The 20,909-nt window shown below is 35.8% G+C and overlaps 1 protein-coding gene across 1 annotated transcript in view; it reads left to right on the top strand.

The window, feature by feature from the left end:
• LOC123707092 (cilia- and flagella-associated protein 43) overlaps positions 1 to 19,690 on the top strand; it is a 35,040-nt gene extending 15,350 nt beyond the window's left edge. Inside the window, exons 17-31 of the mRNA XM_045656877.1 lie at positions 212 to 431; positions 1,506 to 1,626; positions 1,793 to 1,911; positions 4,037 to 4,204; positions 5,072 to 5,245; positions 5,801 to 5,928; positions 7,090 to 7,284; positions 8,009 to 8,134; positions 8,936 to 9,041; positions 9,891 to 10,049; positions 13,112 to 13,225; positions 13,980 to 14,123; positions 16,277 to 16,429; positions 17,377 to 17,513; positions 18,465 to 19,690. Coding sequence (XP_045512833.1) covers positions 212 to 431; positions 1,506 to 1,626; positions 1,793 to 1,911; positions 4,037 to 4,204; positions 5,072 to 5,245; positions 5,801 to 5,928; positions 7,090 to 7,284; positions 8,009 to 8,134; positions 8,936 to 9,041; positions 9,891 to 10,049; positions 13,112 to 13,225; positions 13,980 to 14,123; positions 16,277 to 16,429; positions 17,377 to 17,513; positions 18,465 to 18,606 — 2,206 coding nt within the window. The 3' untranslated portion in view covers positions 18,607 to 19,690. The remainder of the gene's footprint in view (positions 1 to 211; positions 432 to 1,505; positions 1,627 to 1,792; positions 1,912 to 4,036; positions 4,205 to 5,071; positions 5,246 to 5,800; positions 5,929 to 7,089; positions 7,285 to 8,008; positions 8,135 to 8,935; positions 9,042 to 9,890; positions 10,050 to 13,111; positions 13,226 to 13,979; positions 14,124 to 16,276; positions 16,430 to 17,376; positions 17,514 to 18,464) is intronic.
• The last annotated feature ends 1,219 nt before the right edge of the window (positions 19,691 to 20,909 follow it).

Below are 20,909 nucleotides of genomic sequence, written 5' to 3'. Positions count from 1 at the left end.
ATTTTATTTATGTGTGTGTGCGTTGCCTGCCTTTCAGTTATTTTGTGTGTAATCTCAACAGTTTTATAATTACACAATTACCTGCTTGATAGCTATCCAAATTGCTAGAAGGCTTGAGAGTGCGTTGCCGGCTCTTCAGTTATTTTGTTTGTAATCTAAGGTCTTCATAACTTTTAACAGTGACACATATTTTTACACAACTACCTTCTAGGCCTGGCCCCGAATCAGTATTATCAATGAAATCAGGCCACAAAAGCCTCGAAAGTCAGATGGTAACGGACGTACTGGAAACCGAGGAGTCGTTGGAAGGTCAGCCGCATGTCCTGTCAGGGTCCAACGTGCACCGGTTTGTGGATATACCGGCATTCATGATTCCACAAACTGTGGCTTCTAGCTTTCTCCAGATGAACTGGTTGCAGCACATCGTCAAGGTTTGTCTTAAGGACCGATTTAAAGTAATCTCTATATATGTTAAATAATTGTACAATTTTTCCAAGGATTCATTTGATTTGATTTTCATAAATCAACCGTCAAGAGGAAAAGTTTATTTTAGGTGGGCTGTAAGGGTCGAAAGCTGAAGTTGATAATGGGTTTTAAGTTAGCCCTAACCTTCAAAGATTTGATATATATATAATTTTTTAATTTAATAATTCATAAATTAGACAACTGTCGTATTGTTAGTTGGTGAGTAATAGTCATTTAAGCCAACGCTCGGCACACTGATACATTGGTAAAAGAACCACACTAAACAATGGGCAAACATGCCATACACGAAGAGATAATACAAATAAAAAAAATAAAAAAAATACACATACTAAATGTGAGTGGAGAAACTATGGATATCCAGGCCTAGCTTCTTTATCAGAATGCTGAATGTGGACCTCGTTGAGCTTTGCCAAAACGCGTTCTTCGGAAAGGAGGGAAACATGGAATAATGGGATTGGCATGGGTAGGTTGGGGCAATCAACCTGATTGTTAAGTATCTTAATTGCAAACGATTATTTTCTGCGAATTTCCAATGACAACGTCTTAAAGTGGCTGGCCTGGTTTCGTATGCTGGCAACTTTTTTTTTCCTGCCACTGGAGAATAGTAATCCCACAATCTTGTTTGTAAGCGCTCAAGTCGTAACATATGCGGCCTCCATATGTTACAGTATTCTAGTAGGCTCCGCATGAGGCTAAGCGAGTGAATGCACTTCTGTTTGTTTGTTTAAAACAATGGATAAAAAGGAAGTTGCACTGCTTTTTGGCGAAAATAAATACTGTTGAAGCCAAGCCTTGGCTTGATAAACATTATTCGAACTTTGCACCAGGAAAATCAACTTTGTTTTTTATTGACATAACGTATACAGTTAGGTGTATTATATTCAATATTATTTTTCCTTATAGTCTTTGCCCGAGAGAAGAGAAGAGAACGCTTGAAATCCACCCGTTGCTCCCATAACTATTTGAGTCTCAAATAAATCTAGAATCTAAACTTGCATAATAATATGTTGATTTTCCAGTTAAATGTCCAAAATATGCGTTTGTGGTTTAACAAACAATTCGATGATATGATGAGCCAGAAAAGAAGAGAAGTTGGTCTTGTAGAAGAGAGAAATGCCAGACTACGATTTATAATAGATGGTAAATATATATTTTATATTATTGTTAGATTTTGGTAGTGAAATATATTTATTGTATATAATCTGTGGAGTAGGCACTCTTCTAGATTATTTTCCAAAAGATTTAAGACCTAAATACCAGAAAGAAGAAGAAATTATTGTTGTTAATTACTAAAGTTTTATCCCAGAGTTGAACAAATTATCTGATCTTCGTGGGAGCTTCCATCACCTAAACATGCAAATAACAGACCCCGAGTGGAAGCAGGAGGAACTGCCGCTGAAGTTGATCAAGGTGGATCCCGAAGAGGTATGTTTCTGATTCGCCTAGTCCTTTATATATCTTGACGATATTCTTGACCCATAATTAAATGTAAACAAAAATGTATATTACACAGTAATAAATATAAATCATTTAATACTGTTTGCTTACATGCTAAATATAAAGTAAATATGCCTATTAGATGTTTTTTTTTTTACAAAGGCATACTAACGAAAAACATACAAACTCACAGTGAATACACGTCATTCAAAAACACATTACATTCATATTCGTCAATGACAAGTGTGCAGCATTTAAGAAAGAGAAAATAAATTATAAAAAAAATAGAAGAGAATGTAGTTTAAAAATGTAATATATTTCTACTTTGAAATTGTTATTGGTGACGGAACAACAATGACTGCAGCAAAGATGCTGACTGACTGACCAGGACCAGGCGTTCTTACGCCTAAATCCCTGGAGATAAAGCCTCGTTTACTGCAGATAGAGATCCATTTAAAGGAGCATAACAACCGACGTTGGTACTCACTGCACGAACGTAATAAAGTGCTGACGTGTTTCTTGTGTCTTTCTTTAAAAGACCATTTACTTGACTCAATACATTTGGTAAATCTACCAAGTTATTTAAACATTATGAACCTTCGGTAAGGCGTTTTCAATTTTTTTCGAATCTTGGCGATCTTAAGCGGATCCACTACATTATATCGTCCTCTTATCTTCTTAGCTGACTGCCTCTCTTTCATTTCCTACTTGGTGGAGTTCTGTTCCATTTTTATTATCATATGACTCGACGATATCTACTTTTGTATCTTTAAATTTTGTTTCTTTTTTCATTTTCTGTTGACCTTCTTTGCATAATGTTTAGACATATTTTTATTCTATTTACCAGTTGACAGAATCAACGCCCAAGTCTGACAGCCGTACAGCAGACTTGCGAAAATATATATACTAGGCAATACATAATCGAAGACTTTATATTGGGAGAAGTCAAATATCGCTGCCTTTCGTTCAAAGAACGATTCGATTCGATATATTTATAAAAGCTTCAAAAAGGAAAATCGACGGTATGAGCACAGCTACTATGGATATTCAGACCTAGCTCGTTTATCAGAATGCTCTATCGTTGAGTTTTGGCCAAAACGCGTTCTTCTGAAAGGCTGGACAAATAGTATGATATGCCTGGGGTATAGGGGATACACTAAATTTGAATTTAGTTCAAAGTTTTTGGCAATCAACCTGATTCTTATATATTCTAAATGAAAATTATTTGGAGATGCCTGTAGCCTTAAATGTGGTTATGTTAGTATTATATTTATGTATATATCTGCGAGTTTTCCCCACGAGAATGTAAGTACTTGCACCTATTTCACCATGCTTCCTGCTGATAGAGGACAAATCTTTGTTTTTAATTTATTCTATTATTATTCATTACTTAAGATGTCATGTGGAACATGGTGTAATGGTTGCAGCTCCTTATAAACGTTGTGTAAAACGAAAAACTTGGCGATGAATGTTAAATTAGAAGCATTTCATATACATTTCTTTTTTGACGTTCATAAGTGTAACAGAATTGTTAGCGGTAGTTGATTTAGTTCTTAGCGTAGGAAATTAAACACTTCAATGATGACTTAATTCACTATAATTTACTTCACTGATTTTATGTGAACTGTATAACTTCAAACTTGTACGAAGAAAAGGCCCGTGCGCATGTGTCACAACGTCTTTTATAATCACAACTCCCTCCTCCGACTCGACCATCCCACTTCGGGAAAATGGTCGAGTCAATTCGTAACAACTCGTAAACAACCGAACGAGTCAAATGAGTAACTATTGCACATGCGTACTTATAGCAAGATTCTTAAGAATATGTTTCATAAAAATGTTTAGAATTTAATTAAATTAATATTAGAAGCTAACACAATTTACCAATATGAATGATTTACATTTTTTTTAATAAAGAAATTTATTTGACGGTAGTAAATTGATTACAATTTTTCTGTTAACCATGACATTACTAACTCGTGACTAACATATAATAATATATACTTTTAAAAAGTTACTAAAATCTAATATGATATAACATTAATGTGTGAGAAAACTTAGAATTATAAATTGATTCAAGGTTCGAGTACTAAAGTATATTTATTTATTACAGTGTAGCATCGAACCTTACATCAGTCCGAGCCAGATAGTCATTCCGCCTCCAGACCCAGGACCGAAGGATGACTTCCGCGAAAGAGCCCTCATCGAGATGATGGATGGAGTATTGGAGAAGTTGTGGCACGAAGAGATAAAGAAGCCAATACCGATGCCGCAGTGTATGGTGAGGTTTTCCTGATTCGTTTTTGTTAGCTTAACTAAAATATAGTTAATCAATCGTTATTTTTTTGATTTGTCTCTATATAAATAAAAATGAATCGATAAATATGTTACTAAGCATAAAAGACGGCAGGACCAATTCGAGTATAATTTTTTTATTCTTGAGGACGGTTTTCATGGCACTTCACTAAAACCCGAAAAAAAGCTATTCTGGAAATGTAAACGGTCTGTTTGTGGTAGTTCCATATGTTGTTTGTATGTACTAAGAAACTAGGCTAATCATATTAAGGCGAAACCAAGTTTTCTGGTGCAGGTAATAACTAAATATACATAAATTTATTACAAATGGTATACAGTAAAACCTTAAACAGTTGGTAACTTCATTATATGTGGTTTATATCAAGATTAAAATGAAGGAATAATTCGAAACAATGGAAATATAGTCTTGAAGGCGTATGTTAAAGGTTCCCTAAACAGCTAAGGCAATAAACGTGTCTATACTAAGACGGTCACAAGACGCAGTGATCCAGAAAGCCTAGAAAAACTCATCATGACTGGTAGAATGGAGGGCAGTAGACCTCGAAGCCGGATTTCCTACTGGCTGGACCGATCAAGTAGAAGCCCTGACATCACCCAGGTGAAGGCTTGCCGAATATAGGGGAGAGTGAAGGAAGTTGTGCGACTGAAGAAGATGAATCTCTCATAAGCTCGCAATTAGTAAAGAAACTGATATTGCTCAGACTTTTTATTAATACGAAATAAGGTGAAATTTCTGGATTAAATGGATTCTGTAGTTTTTTAGTTCATTTGTGATGTCTGTTTTCCTTCCTCTTTCTATAGAAGTATAGATAAATCCGGCTAATATTTGCAGCTGGAAAAAGACCCAGAACATTTCAACGAAGACGATCTACGTCTCGTTTTTGATTATGAAGCAAAGGTGGCTTTTAGGAATGACGAGCGAGATAAATACAGGAAGATGTTGCATGCTGAGTACGCGAAATTGTCACAGGTGCTGAACGAGGGTGTCATTAAGTTTAACCAGAAGGTACGTAGTTAATGGCATAATATAGGGCAGTGTTGGCCTTGTGGCTTCAGCGTGCGACTCTCATCATCTCATTTAACATTCGCTCGGACAGTGAAGGAAAACATCGTGAAGACCGACTCGTTTTAGACCCAAAAAGTCGACGGCGACATTAATTAATCTTGAAACAGATTAAAAAATCTGAGGCTCGGACCTACAAAGATTTTAGTGCCACTGATTTTTTATTTATTTTAGAGGCACAGACAAGGTTGGGTTAGTACTAGACTTTCACTATATTGTTACATACTAAGTACCAATTCGACTTAGGGCCCTTCTAGAAAAGTGTGTGCCAATTCTTAAAGGGCCGGCAACGCAATCGCGACCCCTTTCGCATTGAGAGTGTCCACCGGCGGTATCACTTAACATTAGTTGAGTCTCCTGCCTGTTAATCGAAAAACAAAAAAAGGTCAAAGACGCTTTGGAGTTGACATACAGCGTTGAGCCTAGTCAATGAATCAAGACAATCTTGCTAATTTTGACAAAATTAGACTTTAAAAAGCTTGATTAAAATACTTTTAGGTAAAAGAAATGTGGTTAACCAAGTTAAAAGTCGATTCTGTTATTGGTCAAGAAAATCTCAATTTGATGAGATTGCGTCGAGTGAATCTTGACCGAGTTGAAATGGCTGAAAAACTTGAAGATATGAGGTGATTTAGAAGTAGTAAAACACTGCACCATTTGTTTGTGTAATTAAATAATCGCAATTCACTTTAGTAGAACAAGTAGTTTAATCATCGTGTTCGCACCCACCACCAAGTAGTCTAGTAGTTTTACTTACTATTACCCGTTTAGAAAAAGTTCCTAGCATAGTTATTCTACTAAATCGTGAGAATATAGACACGGAAAGCTTCTTTCGCTTCCAGCCCAGCCAGCCCGATAAATGCAATTTCCAGTTCTTCGCTAATTGGAGGATCAAGGTCATTGACGGAGTTCCAACTTTAAACCCGTGAACGCGGTTATGTCCTACACCCAACCCTGTTTTTTCTACATATCAATGATATGTTGCAACTTCTGCTACCTCATTGCCTACCTGCTTCTCAATCTTTATTGCTATGTCGGGGATGTACTGGGGATAGTCCTTACACTGGCCGCGCACGTGATTCTCGTGTATCGGAACAAAATTGTGTCTGAACTCGAAACTCTGTTACGTGTCTACGATCGAAGTCGACTTAATCTAATCCAATAACCCTAAGATGACACAAGATTACGCATTTTTGCTAAAAAACAGCCTTTGTCGCTAAGAAAGGACCTCTTCAAAGACTCTCCTTAACATTCTAATACTAGGTGTTAACATAACGAGATACGTTCAGTTTCGCTGTCAATTAAAAGGGAAAGCCTAAATTAGCCTCTAAGAACCCTCTTGGTGTGCTGAGCAAGGCGAGACGGTACTTCACTCCGAGGCAACTCTTGCATCTCAAGGCAAAGCAAAAACTGAAAATTTGGTCCCACATGAAGTTCTTACCTCTGGGCGGAAACTCCCCAATACCGGCTGCTTCCACTTAACCGTTTTCAACGTAGAGCGAATCGAATCTTTGACGACCAGTCACCTTTCGAGCGGCTTGATCCCTTGGCGTTACGTAGAAATGTGAGGTATCGTTTCATTTTCTACCGCAATTACCACAGAGTGTTCAAAGGTGTTGTTCGGATTACTACAGACAATTGAGTGTCATCACGACGTCGAGCCACAATACGAAATACAACATTTATATTACGTATTGTAGGTCGTAACGAACCAAATGATTAAAATTATCTATATTAAACAGTAAAAATTAACAAAATCTGCGATAAAACCTCCAATATTTTTACAGAAATGACATATGTAAAACGGAATTTGACGTAGACAATCTACAGCAAGAGTTGCAGCTTATTCAGGAGCAGAGCGAAGAGTGTCAAAACACATATGACAATTTATCGCAGAAGGATCGTCATTTGGACAAAACGTTTAAGAACCATTTCGCTGATTTGTCACCCATTATCGTCGACCAGTGTTATAAGTACTTCAAGTAAGAAAAAACTGTGTTTACTCCGTGGACAGGGATAGGACAGTTTTTAGTTAAAACGGTTCATTTCGTATTAATTTCATTGATATGATTTTTTTTATAGAACAGGGCCAAACGGGCAAGCGGCTCATCTGACGTTAAGTGATACCGCCGCCCATGGACTCTTAATGCAAGAAGGCCCGCGAGTGTGTTACCGGTCTTTCTAGAATTGATACGCTCTTTTCTTATATATTCTTCAATTCTATTCTCTAAACCTCTCGGATCAACTGATTTTAGGGTCTGAAAGGGTGTTCCAAACTTTTTTGTTCCACACTACATCTTCGCCTTTCCAAGATTCTTATGCTCCAAACATATAATTTTTAATATAAAAACATTTAATTGTTCATTTAAAAATTTAAATGGTAGGTTTTAGCAAGAAATTACTAAGAAATTGTTAACGAAACACAGTAAGCAAATTATTAGGATATAATGACAAACATTCGAGTAAATTTTCAAATTGCCCCCGTTTACAATCAAATTAGTTGTACGAGCGAGTCAATACGAGCAGTGCTAAAATATATTATTTTTAATCAAAATTTACGGTTTTGCCTATGCCTAGGCGTCTAAAAACCTATTTGCTTGAATCAATAAATGGCGTTATTATGCCGATTTAAATAATTCTAACTTAACCTAATTTCAGTGTTCGTAGTATATATCTATATATATATATATATAAACATTCAATCAGGAAGCGTCCAAAATGGCATCAACGTGCAACTATGATCCCCGTCGTGCTGTACGACCTAGCGAACGCTGTGTTGACGGGCGTGAGGCCGCCATTACTGCACGCTGATTGCGTCGACTTTTTCAAAGGGTATGTAATCCATATTTACCGGATATGGCGTATTTCTGGGTTGAATAACAATACGTTGGTATAGAAGCTATACTTGCCTTTAATTGGGTAACGGAACTTTATAATAATTGGGTAAATCTGTAAGTGTATAAGTAATCTTACAGCTATACATATAAAAGAAAAGTCTTAGACAATAAACAACGCCAAAACAGATTAAACAAATATGCGATAGACAGAGAAAGAAAGCTGAAATTAAACACTAAACAAACTACAACTTAATATTTTAACTTTTAACCCAAAACTTATGCCTCAATATTTATTTATTTATTGCAAGAATATGATACAAAAATGTTATGGAGGTTGCATATTCTGCCACACATAGTGGCGTGCAAATTTGTCTTTATAAGAATTTTACATTTTACATTGAATTGGTCAATTCTTATATTATTTGTATCGTACATATATCATACGTTATTAAATTTATATCAACAACAGTGTCTCACGAAAATATTCATTTATTGAATAATACATTTTCTCCAAAAGCAATACACACCGAGTCGATTTTTAAAGACTAGTCGGAAGATCTTTTAATTGTTTTGGTAAATTATTGTAAACCTTAATTGCAATACAAAAGTTGTTTTTCCTATAAAGTTCCAGATAAATTTTTGGCACAGCCAATTTCTCCCCATGTCTATCTATAGATGTTTATTCCCGTTGACTTAAAAATATGTTAGACTTCGGCAAGACTCTGCAGCTTAGAAATTATTTATTTCTTTACCAATACCTAAGTGCGGAAGTATTTATTACCAATATTTTGTTTAGCGTGGAACAACTCGACCAAATCAGTAACATGCCGCCTGTAATGGACGAAGCTCTTTGGGCCACCACCTGCAAATTACGAAGGGTTAAAATCGAGAATGAAATTAGGGTAAGCTTTTCATACTTTATCTATGTTTATCGTGTTAATGTAAGGCTCTGTAATCTTATAATTCATCAATAAACTATGTAAAACCTATAAGCATTTAAAAATTGTATTATGTACTAGGTTATCAGAGAGAAACTACTTTTGCAGAATTACCACTCTTTTTAATACTGTTAAAGAATTACATATGAAATGACTGTTAGTTTTGTGATTATACTCTTTGTCTACGTTAGTTATTGTTGATTCCATTGTGCAGTATGGACCCCATTTGGCCCTCACCCAAAACTTCTCTTGATCTTTCCATTTGGATCCGATCTTTCCTTCTCAAATTTAAATTCAAAATAATTTATTCATATTGGTAACTCAATGTACGCTTATGAACGTGAAAAACAGAAATGTATATAAAATGCTTCAAATTTTACATTTACTGCCAGTGCTCAAATCAAGGGCGTAGAATGGAAGAGAAGAACTGGCAATAAACTCCCCGCCAGTCTTTCCATTTCTCTCCAGAAACCCATCACCTTTGTGGTTTCTTTTTCCTTGAGGTTTCCCTCCAACGGGCTTCAGCGATCCATCTTCTATTTGTACGACATGCGTCTATTTTACGTAATTGTTGTTGTTGTTGTTCTAAAACTATATATTTTTTTTGATTTTCTGATTTAATGAACTTTTCTTAAAGACCGTATTTGTCTATACAATATTATCGTTAATGTAATCAAATTTGATCTCACCCTAGATGCATCCAATCTCGGACGAAGGTCAAAATACAAAATATTACTATATATTAGTTTACAATAAAAAAACATTAAAATTATTAATCATTAAGTTTATATATTCATTCATATTGTATGTCAGATGCGAGCAGTGGCCCAAGAAATGTCCTACGTAGAGAGTGCCGGAAGTATATGGCGAACCTCCATACAGGCCCGGAGACATCGCCTCGCCCAGACCAACGAAATGATTCGGCAGCACCGAGATGAAGTGGAATTTACCGCTAGGAATAGGACTTTACAGGTTACATGAATTTAAAAAAGCTATATATCAGTAGACTCGGTCAAAAAATCAGTAAAATTATCTAATGATTCTCTTACACTCATTATAGAGCGTGTGTATCACCATCGTATAAATTAGTGTTATTTTCTTGTTCTTTCGGATGTCGAGGCATAGAATACGAAGTTCCACCTGCATCACCTTGACATCCCTCATTCCACAACTGAGCGTTTAGACAGTAAAAGAAACGCTCAGTTGTGTAACGACGGACGTCAATATGATACGATGATGAAACTCAACTGCAGGTATTAGTCCGAACAACTCCTCTGAACACCTGAACACCTCCTGAGCACACTAAGCAAATCACCGCGACACTGAACGTTATACGAAATAAAAGATGTACTAGCGACAAACCGATATATAGCGATTTAGATTTCGCGGAAAATTCGCAAACTTGTGTCTTCTTGGGGTTAAATTGTACTAAATTTAGTCTACCCCATGCCGTGACTCCACGTAGCAGATATGATGTATTGTATTCTTTAAAATATTTTTACGAGCTAGGGGATCGGAGAGAAAATGCCGTAGATTTATTCAAGGGTTTATTTCTTGAAAAATTAATGAGGAATTTATGGGCACAAATTAATTTCAGAGATGCACTAATTACACACACAAAAACAGTCACTAATTACTTCACTTATGCACACTACACACAGTACTTTGTCACTTGTAATCACTTTATTCGCACTTTATCGCTTCGATGTTTCTCTCTTGTTATCGCATTCCAAACTAAAGGTGACTAGTCGCGTTTCGGCTCGCTTATATATCCCTGGGAATAATTCTCAACAATATTCGAGAACACTCTAGGCGGGCTTGCTACTGAGTAGCGATTGCGCAATTCTAGAACGTCCGCACTATTTGTCTCTTTCGCACGTTGCTCCGTCCTTGTCGTACGGCGTTCTAGAGTGCTCAGTCTAGTTTCGAGAAAGTTCTGATCTTCTCTCTCTCTCTCTCTCTCGTATCATTTCGTCCTTGTCTCACACCTAGAAAGTTTGGTCTAGAATATTCCTTCATCAAAGGGGTATACCTAGGCCTGAAAACGCCTGAAAACGGGTCTCCTGAAAACTGCACCACTCTACTACACATGTTCTGAAACCGACTGAAAAAAGGTTTCAGCTTTCTAAAAACTAGGGTAACATTATGGAAATTACAATTTTCTAATATGTGATTGACCCTCTCCTGAAATGGTCAGAAATCATATGCTGAAAAGTTCTCTAACTAGTGGAAAAAATCTAGAAACATGCAGTCGACCCGTCTTCGTAACAATATTATATTTTATTACGCGGCAGTGGATGTGCTTAAATGTTTGGAATTAACGAAATGTATCTATATAAATGCTTTTATATTATAGAACTTAGGTCAGCTAGTCTGTGCGGAAAAAGAAGAGAAGAAAATGTGATGTTTTCATTTATTCACGCTTCTACTTGTTCCTTATTATTTATTAAGATAACTGTCAAACTATAATAAATTGTTAACGAAAGTGGATTAAATTTATTTATTTCAAACTCCTATAGCTAACATAAATTATATAAAACAAAAAGAATTATACTAAAGATATACAATATATTATCATAATATTAGGTCCTTACATATGAAATTGGCGTTTTGTATGGGAGGAACAAAAAGTTGAATATTTTTAAATATAATATATTTAATTAATCAAAGTATTAACCATTGTTTTCTATGCACTTTTGTCATCTCATAGGTAGTTCATTGATCCCTTTACTAAAAAAAACAGTCGGACGGGAATCAATAAAATCTGTGAACGCGATTTGGACTGCCCCATCAGAGTTAATTTTTTTCCCTTGCAAGAAGTTGTCCAAATTTCGAAAAAAATGGTAATCTGTTGGAGCAAGGTCCGGGGAGTACGGAGGATGTCTTAGACATTCCAATTGAAGCTCTTCTAATTTGGTAGCCGTCTGTTGTGCAGTGTGTGGTCTAGCGTTGTCGTGAAGTTGCAGTGGCTTGGAGCGATTGACCAGCCTAGGTTGTTTAGCCGCTAGCTTTTCCATCATGGTTGGCAATTGCTGACAATAGACATCAGCCGTAATAGTCTGGCCAGATTTGAGAAAACTGCAATGAACAATACCGGTACTAGTCCACCAAACGCTTACAAGTAACTTTTTTGGGGTTAATTTTCGCTTGGGGCAGGATTTGGCTGGCTGGCCAGGATCCAACCATTGCGCTGAGCGCTTCCGATTATTGTAAAAAATCCATTTTTCATCACAGGTAATGATTCGGTTTAAAATACCTTCATTATTGTGCCGGTTCAGTAATGTAACACAGCAGTCGACGCGCGTATGCTGGTTTGCTTCAGTCAATTCGTGAGGTACCCAACTTTCAAGCTTTTTAATCTTCCCAATTTGTGTGAATTAAAACAGTTTTATCACTAACACCGCAGCCTGCAGCTAACTCGGACGTGGTTTGCGATGGATCCGCTTCCACAATAGCCTTCAATACTTCATTATCAACTTGGGTCTCAGGCCGTTCACGGGGCTTGTTCTGCAGGTCGAAATTTCCAGAACGAAAACGTTGGAACCAAAAACGAACTGTATTTTCTTTTGCAACATGACCGCCATACACATCATTCACCCTTCGAGTCGTTTCCGCAGCACTAGTGCCACGGCGGAACTCGTACTCGTAAATAATGCGATGCGATTAAGTTTTCCATTTTGTAAAATGAGTGACGCAAACAGAAAAAAAACAAATGAATGATGGTCATCGAAGCACAAATACATGAGTAAATAGCTGTACAAATTTGAAATTCCTTACCAAAGAGGAGGTATTTGAGGTCAAAGTGGCCAGTACGACAAAACGCCAATTTCATATGTAAGGACCTAATATATACAAAATGGTTCAAATATTCAGTAAAGGAAAAATCAATAAAAATGTTTTAATACCTAATTCGGATGACTTTTGTGATGGTGGGAGTGATGCAAGTTTTTTAGCGCAATAGATCTTCTTAGACTCTTAAATAGTGGTCGTTGTATGTGGGTCATAACTGTCTAAAACAGTGTTGTTCTTTGCAGCTGGTATTACCAGCAGGACAAGTGGAGATCACCACCACAGGTCACATGCAGGACTACGATGATGCCACACTCTTACTGCGACAGGATATTGAGCAAATCAACAATCTTATATTGGTATAAATTCTAGATTTTACATAACTTCATTGAAATTATAAATATAATTTTATGTCACTAACAGTGGTTAAAGCAGTATTGTTCAGCGTGCAACTCGCATCCCAAAGGTCGTTAGTTCGATCCCCGTCTGTGCACCAATGGACTTACTATGTGCGAATTTAATATTCGCTCGAAAAGTTGCCTTAGACCCAAAAAGTTACCGCGTATGTCAGGCACAGAAGGCTATTAAATTGACAAATGATCATAAATCTGTTTTATTTTTAAAAGTGGTTAATAGTTTTATGCTCTTCTCTCTAACTGCTCTCTTATCTCTTTCTGTCGAATTGTTTTTCTGCTGTGCTAAACAGAGTAATTTGGGTTGCAACGTGGCAATAGGCAGGTGTTTTCATAGAATTTCTCGGAATATTGAAGACTAATAGTATTTCATACAAACTCTTTAATTTACAACTGATTCAAAACTTATCCTAGGACTAATTTATTATTATGTATAAAGTACTAGCTGTGTTATTGTTTCTTAATTATTTTATTGCTATGAGAAATTGCTCCATCATCTCATGTGGAGGGTTTTGGAGAAATGATAGGACTTATTAAAAGACTGGTGATGAGTTTGCCAGTTCTCGTATTACGACCTGGTTTTTAAAACTGGTAACAATTAACAATTGAAAAAATACGTTCATGAAATATGAATTCTTTATTCGTTCAAATTAATAACACAATTTTGTGATAATAGCTCATTTAATCTATTTCATGATAGAAAGTGGGCGATTGGAAGCTGAATATGATGCGCAAGCAGATGGAGTTCCGAAAAGGCATCCTCGCTAAGGAGTGGGAACACGCGCAGATGAAGATGAAGCTTCGGCACATGGAGCAGGAGCTGTACTCTTATCAAAGACTGAAGGTAATATTTTTCTATAGAACAACGGGCAGGAGGCTCCCTTAATGTTATGTGATACCGCCCGTCCGTGGCTCGCGGGTACGTTGCCGTCGTTTTAAAAATAATAAAAGAAACTTAAGAAGAAATTGATTTTTTGGGTTTGTACAGCTTGATGAACTGTGAAATGTGTACTTAGATGTATATGTAATTGTCAGGAGTATAGTATATGTATTAGCAAGCAGCACAAAATAACTAAATATATCTAACACATGAATTGTGAATATATATATATATATATAAGCAGTGTTGGCCTAGTGGCTTCAGCGTGCGACTCTCGTCCCTGAGGTCGTAGGTTCGATACTCGGCTGTGCACCAATGGATTTTCTTGCTATGTGCGCATTGGCTCGAACGTTGAAGGAAAACATCGCGAGGAAACCGGCTTGCCTTAGACCCAAGTGTACGACGTGTGTCAGGCACAGAAGGCTGATCACCTACTTGCCTATTCAATTCACAAACGATCGTGAAACAGATACAGAAATCTGAGGCCCAGACCTAAAAGGTTGTAGCGCCATTGATTTATTTATATATATATATATATATATGCACGGGACGCCTCTCCTTAGAGACCGGTAAGGTACCAGCCGGGATCCTACGGGTAGAATCAGAGGTTAAGGCCTATAAGTGCGAAATGAATAGGGCAGAGGAATATTCAAATCTCATTGATTCACATTAACATCTTAAATACTAATTACACATATAATTACTCATGTGAGCTGTCGGCAAATCGCGCACCTTCAGCTGTTAAAATTTGGAACGAGCGCATCGCAGTGTCAGCAGTCGATCAATGTGCAAATGACATCAGTACCGCCTTGAAACAATGTTTTGCAAAGCATATTTGTAATCATATTAGTCACGTTTGTATGAAAAACATAATGTTTGAGTAATATTTGTATAAAATGAGTTATTTATGTATATATGATATGTCTCTCTATACTATGAGATATTTAGTTTGGTATTAAGGAGGAGCAGTGTTGGCCTAGTGGCTTCGGCATGCGACTCTCATCCTCTGTGGTGGTATGTTCGAACCTCGGGTGTGCACCAAAGGACTTTCCCTCTATGTGCGCATTTTAACATTAGCTCGAACGGTGAAGGAAAACATCGTGAGGAAACCGTTTGCCGTAGACCCAAGTGGACGACGTGGGTCAGGCACAGAACGCTGATCACCTACTTGCCTATGAAACAGATACAGAAATCTGAGGCCCAGCCCTAATAATGTAGCGCCACTGATTTATTTATTGGGATATTCATAAAAAGAACAATAAACAAGTTGTCTTCGATAATAATAAAAAATAGCTTTTTTCGAGTACTACAAAACCAGATTTACATTAAGTCCATGTCATTATGTTTAACACTAGTACACGACCTCCGACGGAGTCAGGGCCTTCTCGAAATTCTGACAGTTGTCTACCATCCTGGCCACCATTTTCCAGGTCTTCCCGGGTTTTTGGACTATCTTACCGATCGGTAAAAATTACCACAAAAAGAAATTTTCTATAGCTATATAATTGGACACCTTGTTTCGGAAACAAAGATTAAATAAACAATAATTAAAGAAAACTATACCTAACAAAGTTATAAAAAAACAAAGTTTGATATGTGTGAAAACGGTTTGTAAATCAAGAACGTCTAATACAACTTACCTTCCGCTATGTTTTGCCACCCTCAATCTATTTATTTTATTTAAAGGCAATTTATTAAACTATACAGTAATTAACAAGCCCTATAACGCGCTAGAAGCCGGACCGCGTTGTAGGAATATTTTCGTAAAAAAATTATTCTCGATTTTTGATTAACTTAAAAACTGGGAACATGAATTTTATAAAGATATTTAATTTAATTTTACAACTCAATTGAATCAATAGCAAAGGTACGCAAAACTAATTATTTTACGTTTACGTTAATTATGGATCTAACAAATAATTATAAATTTCACACTTCAGAAAAATAACTTGAGAAATCCTTGCGTTATATTACGAAAATCGCGGTATACGAAAACTTATATATTTTGATAATTACCTACAACGAGACTAGCTCCGACCATTTTAAGATATTAAAACCCTTATATATGTGGTCAATATTTGTTCACACTATTTGTAATTTTATAATATTATTTATAGGTCCCAAAAGAGCTCCAGATGTATCTGAAAAACAAAGAGCTTGGGTACACCGACGAGCAGGACTACGTGCGAATGGAGAAGGAGATGGAGGCTTCGAAGGTGTCCGTCAACAAAGTATTGACCGAACAAATTCGCAGGGTTGAGGAGTTGGAGGTCTGTATTTCATGTTTTGTAAAACAGAAGTGAAGTTTTTGGCTAGCTAGGAAGCTAGTGAAGAAGCTAGCGAATGAATTGGCCTATTATAATAAATATTTATGAAGCTCTATTTAAAAGTCATAATTCATAGACAATCTTTGTTCTTCAGAAGTGAATTCAAGTTTTATGTAGAAAGGTTAATGTAAGGTTTTGGCACCAGCATTCAAAAAAAGCAAGCACTGTTAGTGTGAAACGCTCGTACGATGAAGAAGGCTGATCACAACTTGTCTATGAAATAGAAACGATCGAAAAATGCAATCAAAGGCTTGTAGCGCCTTATTCAAAATTATCCAAAAATAATTCTAATTCTAATTCAACTCAAAATCATATATTTAGATAACACAATGTACACTTATGAACGTGAATAAAGAAATACATATTAAATGCTAGATGCTTCTAATTTTACATTTACTGCCAGTTCTCAAATCAAGGGCGTAGAACAGAAGAGAAGAACTGGCGATAAAGTCTCCGCCACTCTTTTTTTATCCCCAAATTTTTTGTTTAACAAAATGTTTGTAAGTAGCTGCAACCGTTACACCATGTTCCACGTGACTTCTTAAATCATTCATAATAAAAAACAAAGATTTGTCCTCTATTAACAGTAGGCACGGTCAAATACGAGCACGCACTTACATTCTCGTGGGAACATCACGCAAATAAATAGTCGAATTAACTAGTTAGTTAGCGGTGAAGTTTCACCGCATACACGAATTCAATTCCGACCACTCACCACAAGTAGCACCCGTTCACTTAAATCTAATAGGATTTTTTTAGAATAAATTAGAAAAGTCTGCCTCAATTTATATAGAAATAAATTAAAATACTTCGTGAATTATTTTTTCAAATGTGTTTAAATAAGACATTCACAAAATAATCCTTTGACAATTGAAGCTAAAATGTTTCAGGTGAAAATCAACGACTTGGTAGGCCAGTCCAAAGATCTGGAGAAGCTGATAGTGAGCCTCAACGTGAAGGTGTCCGAGAAGAGACTACACGAAGACCCGTTGGAGCCTATACGGATACGACGCACCTTCAAAAAACGGTATATATAACGGTCTCATATATTTAATATTTTTTAACAATATTAATGAAATATTTTTGAAACAATCGTACTCATGGTCCGCCATCAATAAAAGAGCGTGCCAATTCTTAAAGGCCACGGGCTCGCGAGCCTTCTGGCTTGGCTAAAAAAATTAAGAGCTTAAAAGTTATGGAGCACAATTATTGCGAGTTTCTTAAATACAATAAAAATGATATATTTATATAAAATATAGTACAAGCGGCACGATTGAACAGATGAAAAGGATATGGTCTAGAGGTGTTTATGTAGACTTTGAAAGGCTTCTATTATTAATTTTAATAATATATATATTGTGTATTAAACAAGAGGTTCATTAGATTAAGTGATCCCGTGGACACTTGCATTACCAGAAGTCTCGCGAGTGTGTTGCCGGCCTATTAATAATGAGCACGCTCGTTTCTTGAAGTGGAATTGGTGCGGAAATATTTTATTTTAGCGGCAAAAATGGCCTGACAACACAAGGATTCTTTCATTTGTGATATGGTTAAAATAAATAAAGTATATAATTTCCGAACAAAGTGGGAAATTAATCGTCTCGTAGAAGAAATATTACAATTTAATGATAGTTAGCTTACATTTTGAACATTTTCCATCGTTTCTTAATATATATATATTGTATTTTTCCATTATGAGAATAATTCAACATAAGTATTACATCTATAATTGCTTTTAATTTATTGTGTATTACTATTCATTACATTTTTTTTCTTATATAAAGTATATATAACAAAAATTTATACTAAACATATAGCCAAAGATGGAATGCATAAAATGCAAAAAGGTTCACACATTTACAAATGGAAAAAGTCAATAATAATTATTAAATTCATTTACCTGCATTCGGCTGTTGTGTTGCTGTCGAAGTGTGGGTACATGCATCAGCGCACGTTTACAATTGTATTTTACTTTTAGTATGGAAACGCTTGTAATGCGCAGCAAGTTGATTCGTGAAGTTCAAGCGAATCACACAACTGTGGTCCTCCTACAAACAGAGTTGGAGCTTTTACGACTCAGGACTTATCCAACACTGGCCAGCTTTAGGACGTTGGAGTAATTCACTTTTCATGTATTTTGTAATTCAATATGGAGGGTTTATGGGTCAAGTTTTTTTAGAAATCGGCCGAGAAGTTTTTTATGTATTAAATATAAACATTTTTTTCTTTATGTTTATATATATAACCTTCAGAACAGTGTTGACCTAGTGGCATATTAGCGTTCGACTCCCGGTTTCTCCGGTTGCGTCTATGTACCGATCAAATATTCGCTCGAATGAAAACATCGTGACGAAACCAGCTTGCCTTAGACTCAAAAAATCGTGAGGTCTAGACCTAAAAAGCTTGTAGCGCCATTGATATTTTTTCTTATTTTGAAATGTCATATAAGTTAAAAAATATACAAACTCTATAAAAGACTTAAAATTGATGGTAAATTATATTCAAAGGATTCAAGATTTCGCGTATAACGACGATTAGTGGACCACTCGTCGTTATATCCGAAAGTAATTACAGGCAATCGTTGAGATAAGACACGTACATCTGTAGTTTATATTTATTTATTATTGAGAACGTTTGCACATATACACATTATGCACATTACACTGTAACGTTTAAAACATAGCTTAAAATATCAATTTGAAACTGACCCATGAGTTTAACTCCGAAACCTAACTACTTAGCTGATCTATAAACAAAAAGTAAAGGTCCACAAGGCTGACCATCTGTGTGAATGTAAATAAAAGATGAAAAATGTTTGTGAAAGAATAAATGCTTTTGTCTTTGGTGACTGACTCCGGTTTGTTACAAATGATTGATTAAAAACAGTTACTACATCCGAACTCGGAGTTACATCCAAATTCTCTCTAGGCGCATGTATTTTGTACCGAAGTACTACAACCATGGTCCGCATTTTACTTATTTTGCAATAAGATATTATTACCTTATAGCGAAACATGACTGACCTTTGTGCATAACTAAAATACTTTTGACGAAATAAAATTTTTATTGTATTGCTTTAACTGAAGCCTATAAACCTGTTTCCTCAAACCATAGATTGTAGAGGTACCGTGTTACTATGGCTACAGTTGTAAAATGTCGTTGCCTCAATAAGGTGGATGTTTAAACACAATTACTATAACTAGATTTACGTAGTTTGGAACATTTTCTAAAGATGTTTTTTTTAATCTTATGGTAGTTTTAGTTTTTTTTTACAAAGTGTGGTATATGTTTAAAGGTTATATATCTAACCAATTGTAGTTAGAAACAAATAGAGGTCATTCAGTTAATAAAATATTTTTAACCATAATTGAATATGCTACAATTGTATGGTTTCGATTTTATAATAAAGTTTTTATACCTAAGATATTTTATTTAGTAGTATAGTTTTACGACCTAAAATATCCTAGCTTACTTCACCACCATTGATCGGAACCCCTTCACGAGTAAAGGCCTGCTCCAGCTTTCACTCTTTCTCCTTCCTGCTATCGCTTACGTATTAGCTAGAATATTAGGATAATAGGAAAAATAAATGTATACAACAAATATAGACTGTAGATATTTTATTTAGTAGTATAGTTTTACGACCTAAAATATCCTAGCTTACTTCACCACCATTGATCGGAACCCCTTCACGAGTAAAGGCCTGCTCCAGCTTTCACTCTTTCTCCTTCCTGCTATCGCTTACGTATTAGCTAGAATATTAGGATAATAGGAAAAATAAATGTATACAACAAATATAGACTGTAGATATTTTATTTAGTAGTATAGTTTTACGACCTAAAATATCCTAGCTTACTTCACCACCATTGATCGGAACCCCTTCACGAGTAAAGGCCTGCTCCAGCTTTCACTCTTTCTCCTTCCTGCTATCGCTTACGTATTAGCTAGAATATTAGGATAATAGGAAAAATAAATGTATACAACAAATATAGACTGTAGATATTTTATTTAGTAGTATAGTTTTACGACCTAAAATATCCTAGCTTACTTCACCACCATTGATCGGAACCCCTTCACGAGTAAAGGCCTGCTCCAGCTTTCACTCTTTCTCCTTCCTGCTATCGCTTACGTATTAGCTAGAATATTAGGATAATAGGAAAAATAAATGTATACAACAAATATAGACTGTAGATATTTTATTTAGTAGTATAGTTTTACGACCTAAAATATCCTAGCTTACTTCACCACCATTGATCGGAACCCCTTCACGAGTAAAGGCCTGCTCCAGCTTTCACTCTTTCTCCTTCCTGCTATCGCTTACGTATTAGCTAGAATATTAGGATAATAGGAAAAATAAATGTATACAACAAATATAGACTGTAGATATTTTATTTAGTAGTATAGTTTTACGACCTAAAATATC

This window comes from Pieris brassicae, chromosome 3 (genome assembly GCF_905147105.1).
Source record: "Pieris brassicae chromosome 3, ilPieBrab1.1, whole genome shotgun sequence".
Lineage (NCBI taxonomy): Eukaryota > Metazoa > Arthropoda > Insecta > Lepidoptera > Pieridae > Pieris > Pieris brassicae.
This window is presented reverse-complemented; position numbering and strand designations above follow the sequence as displayed.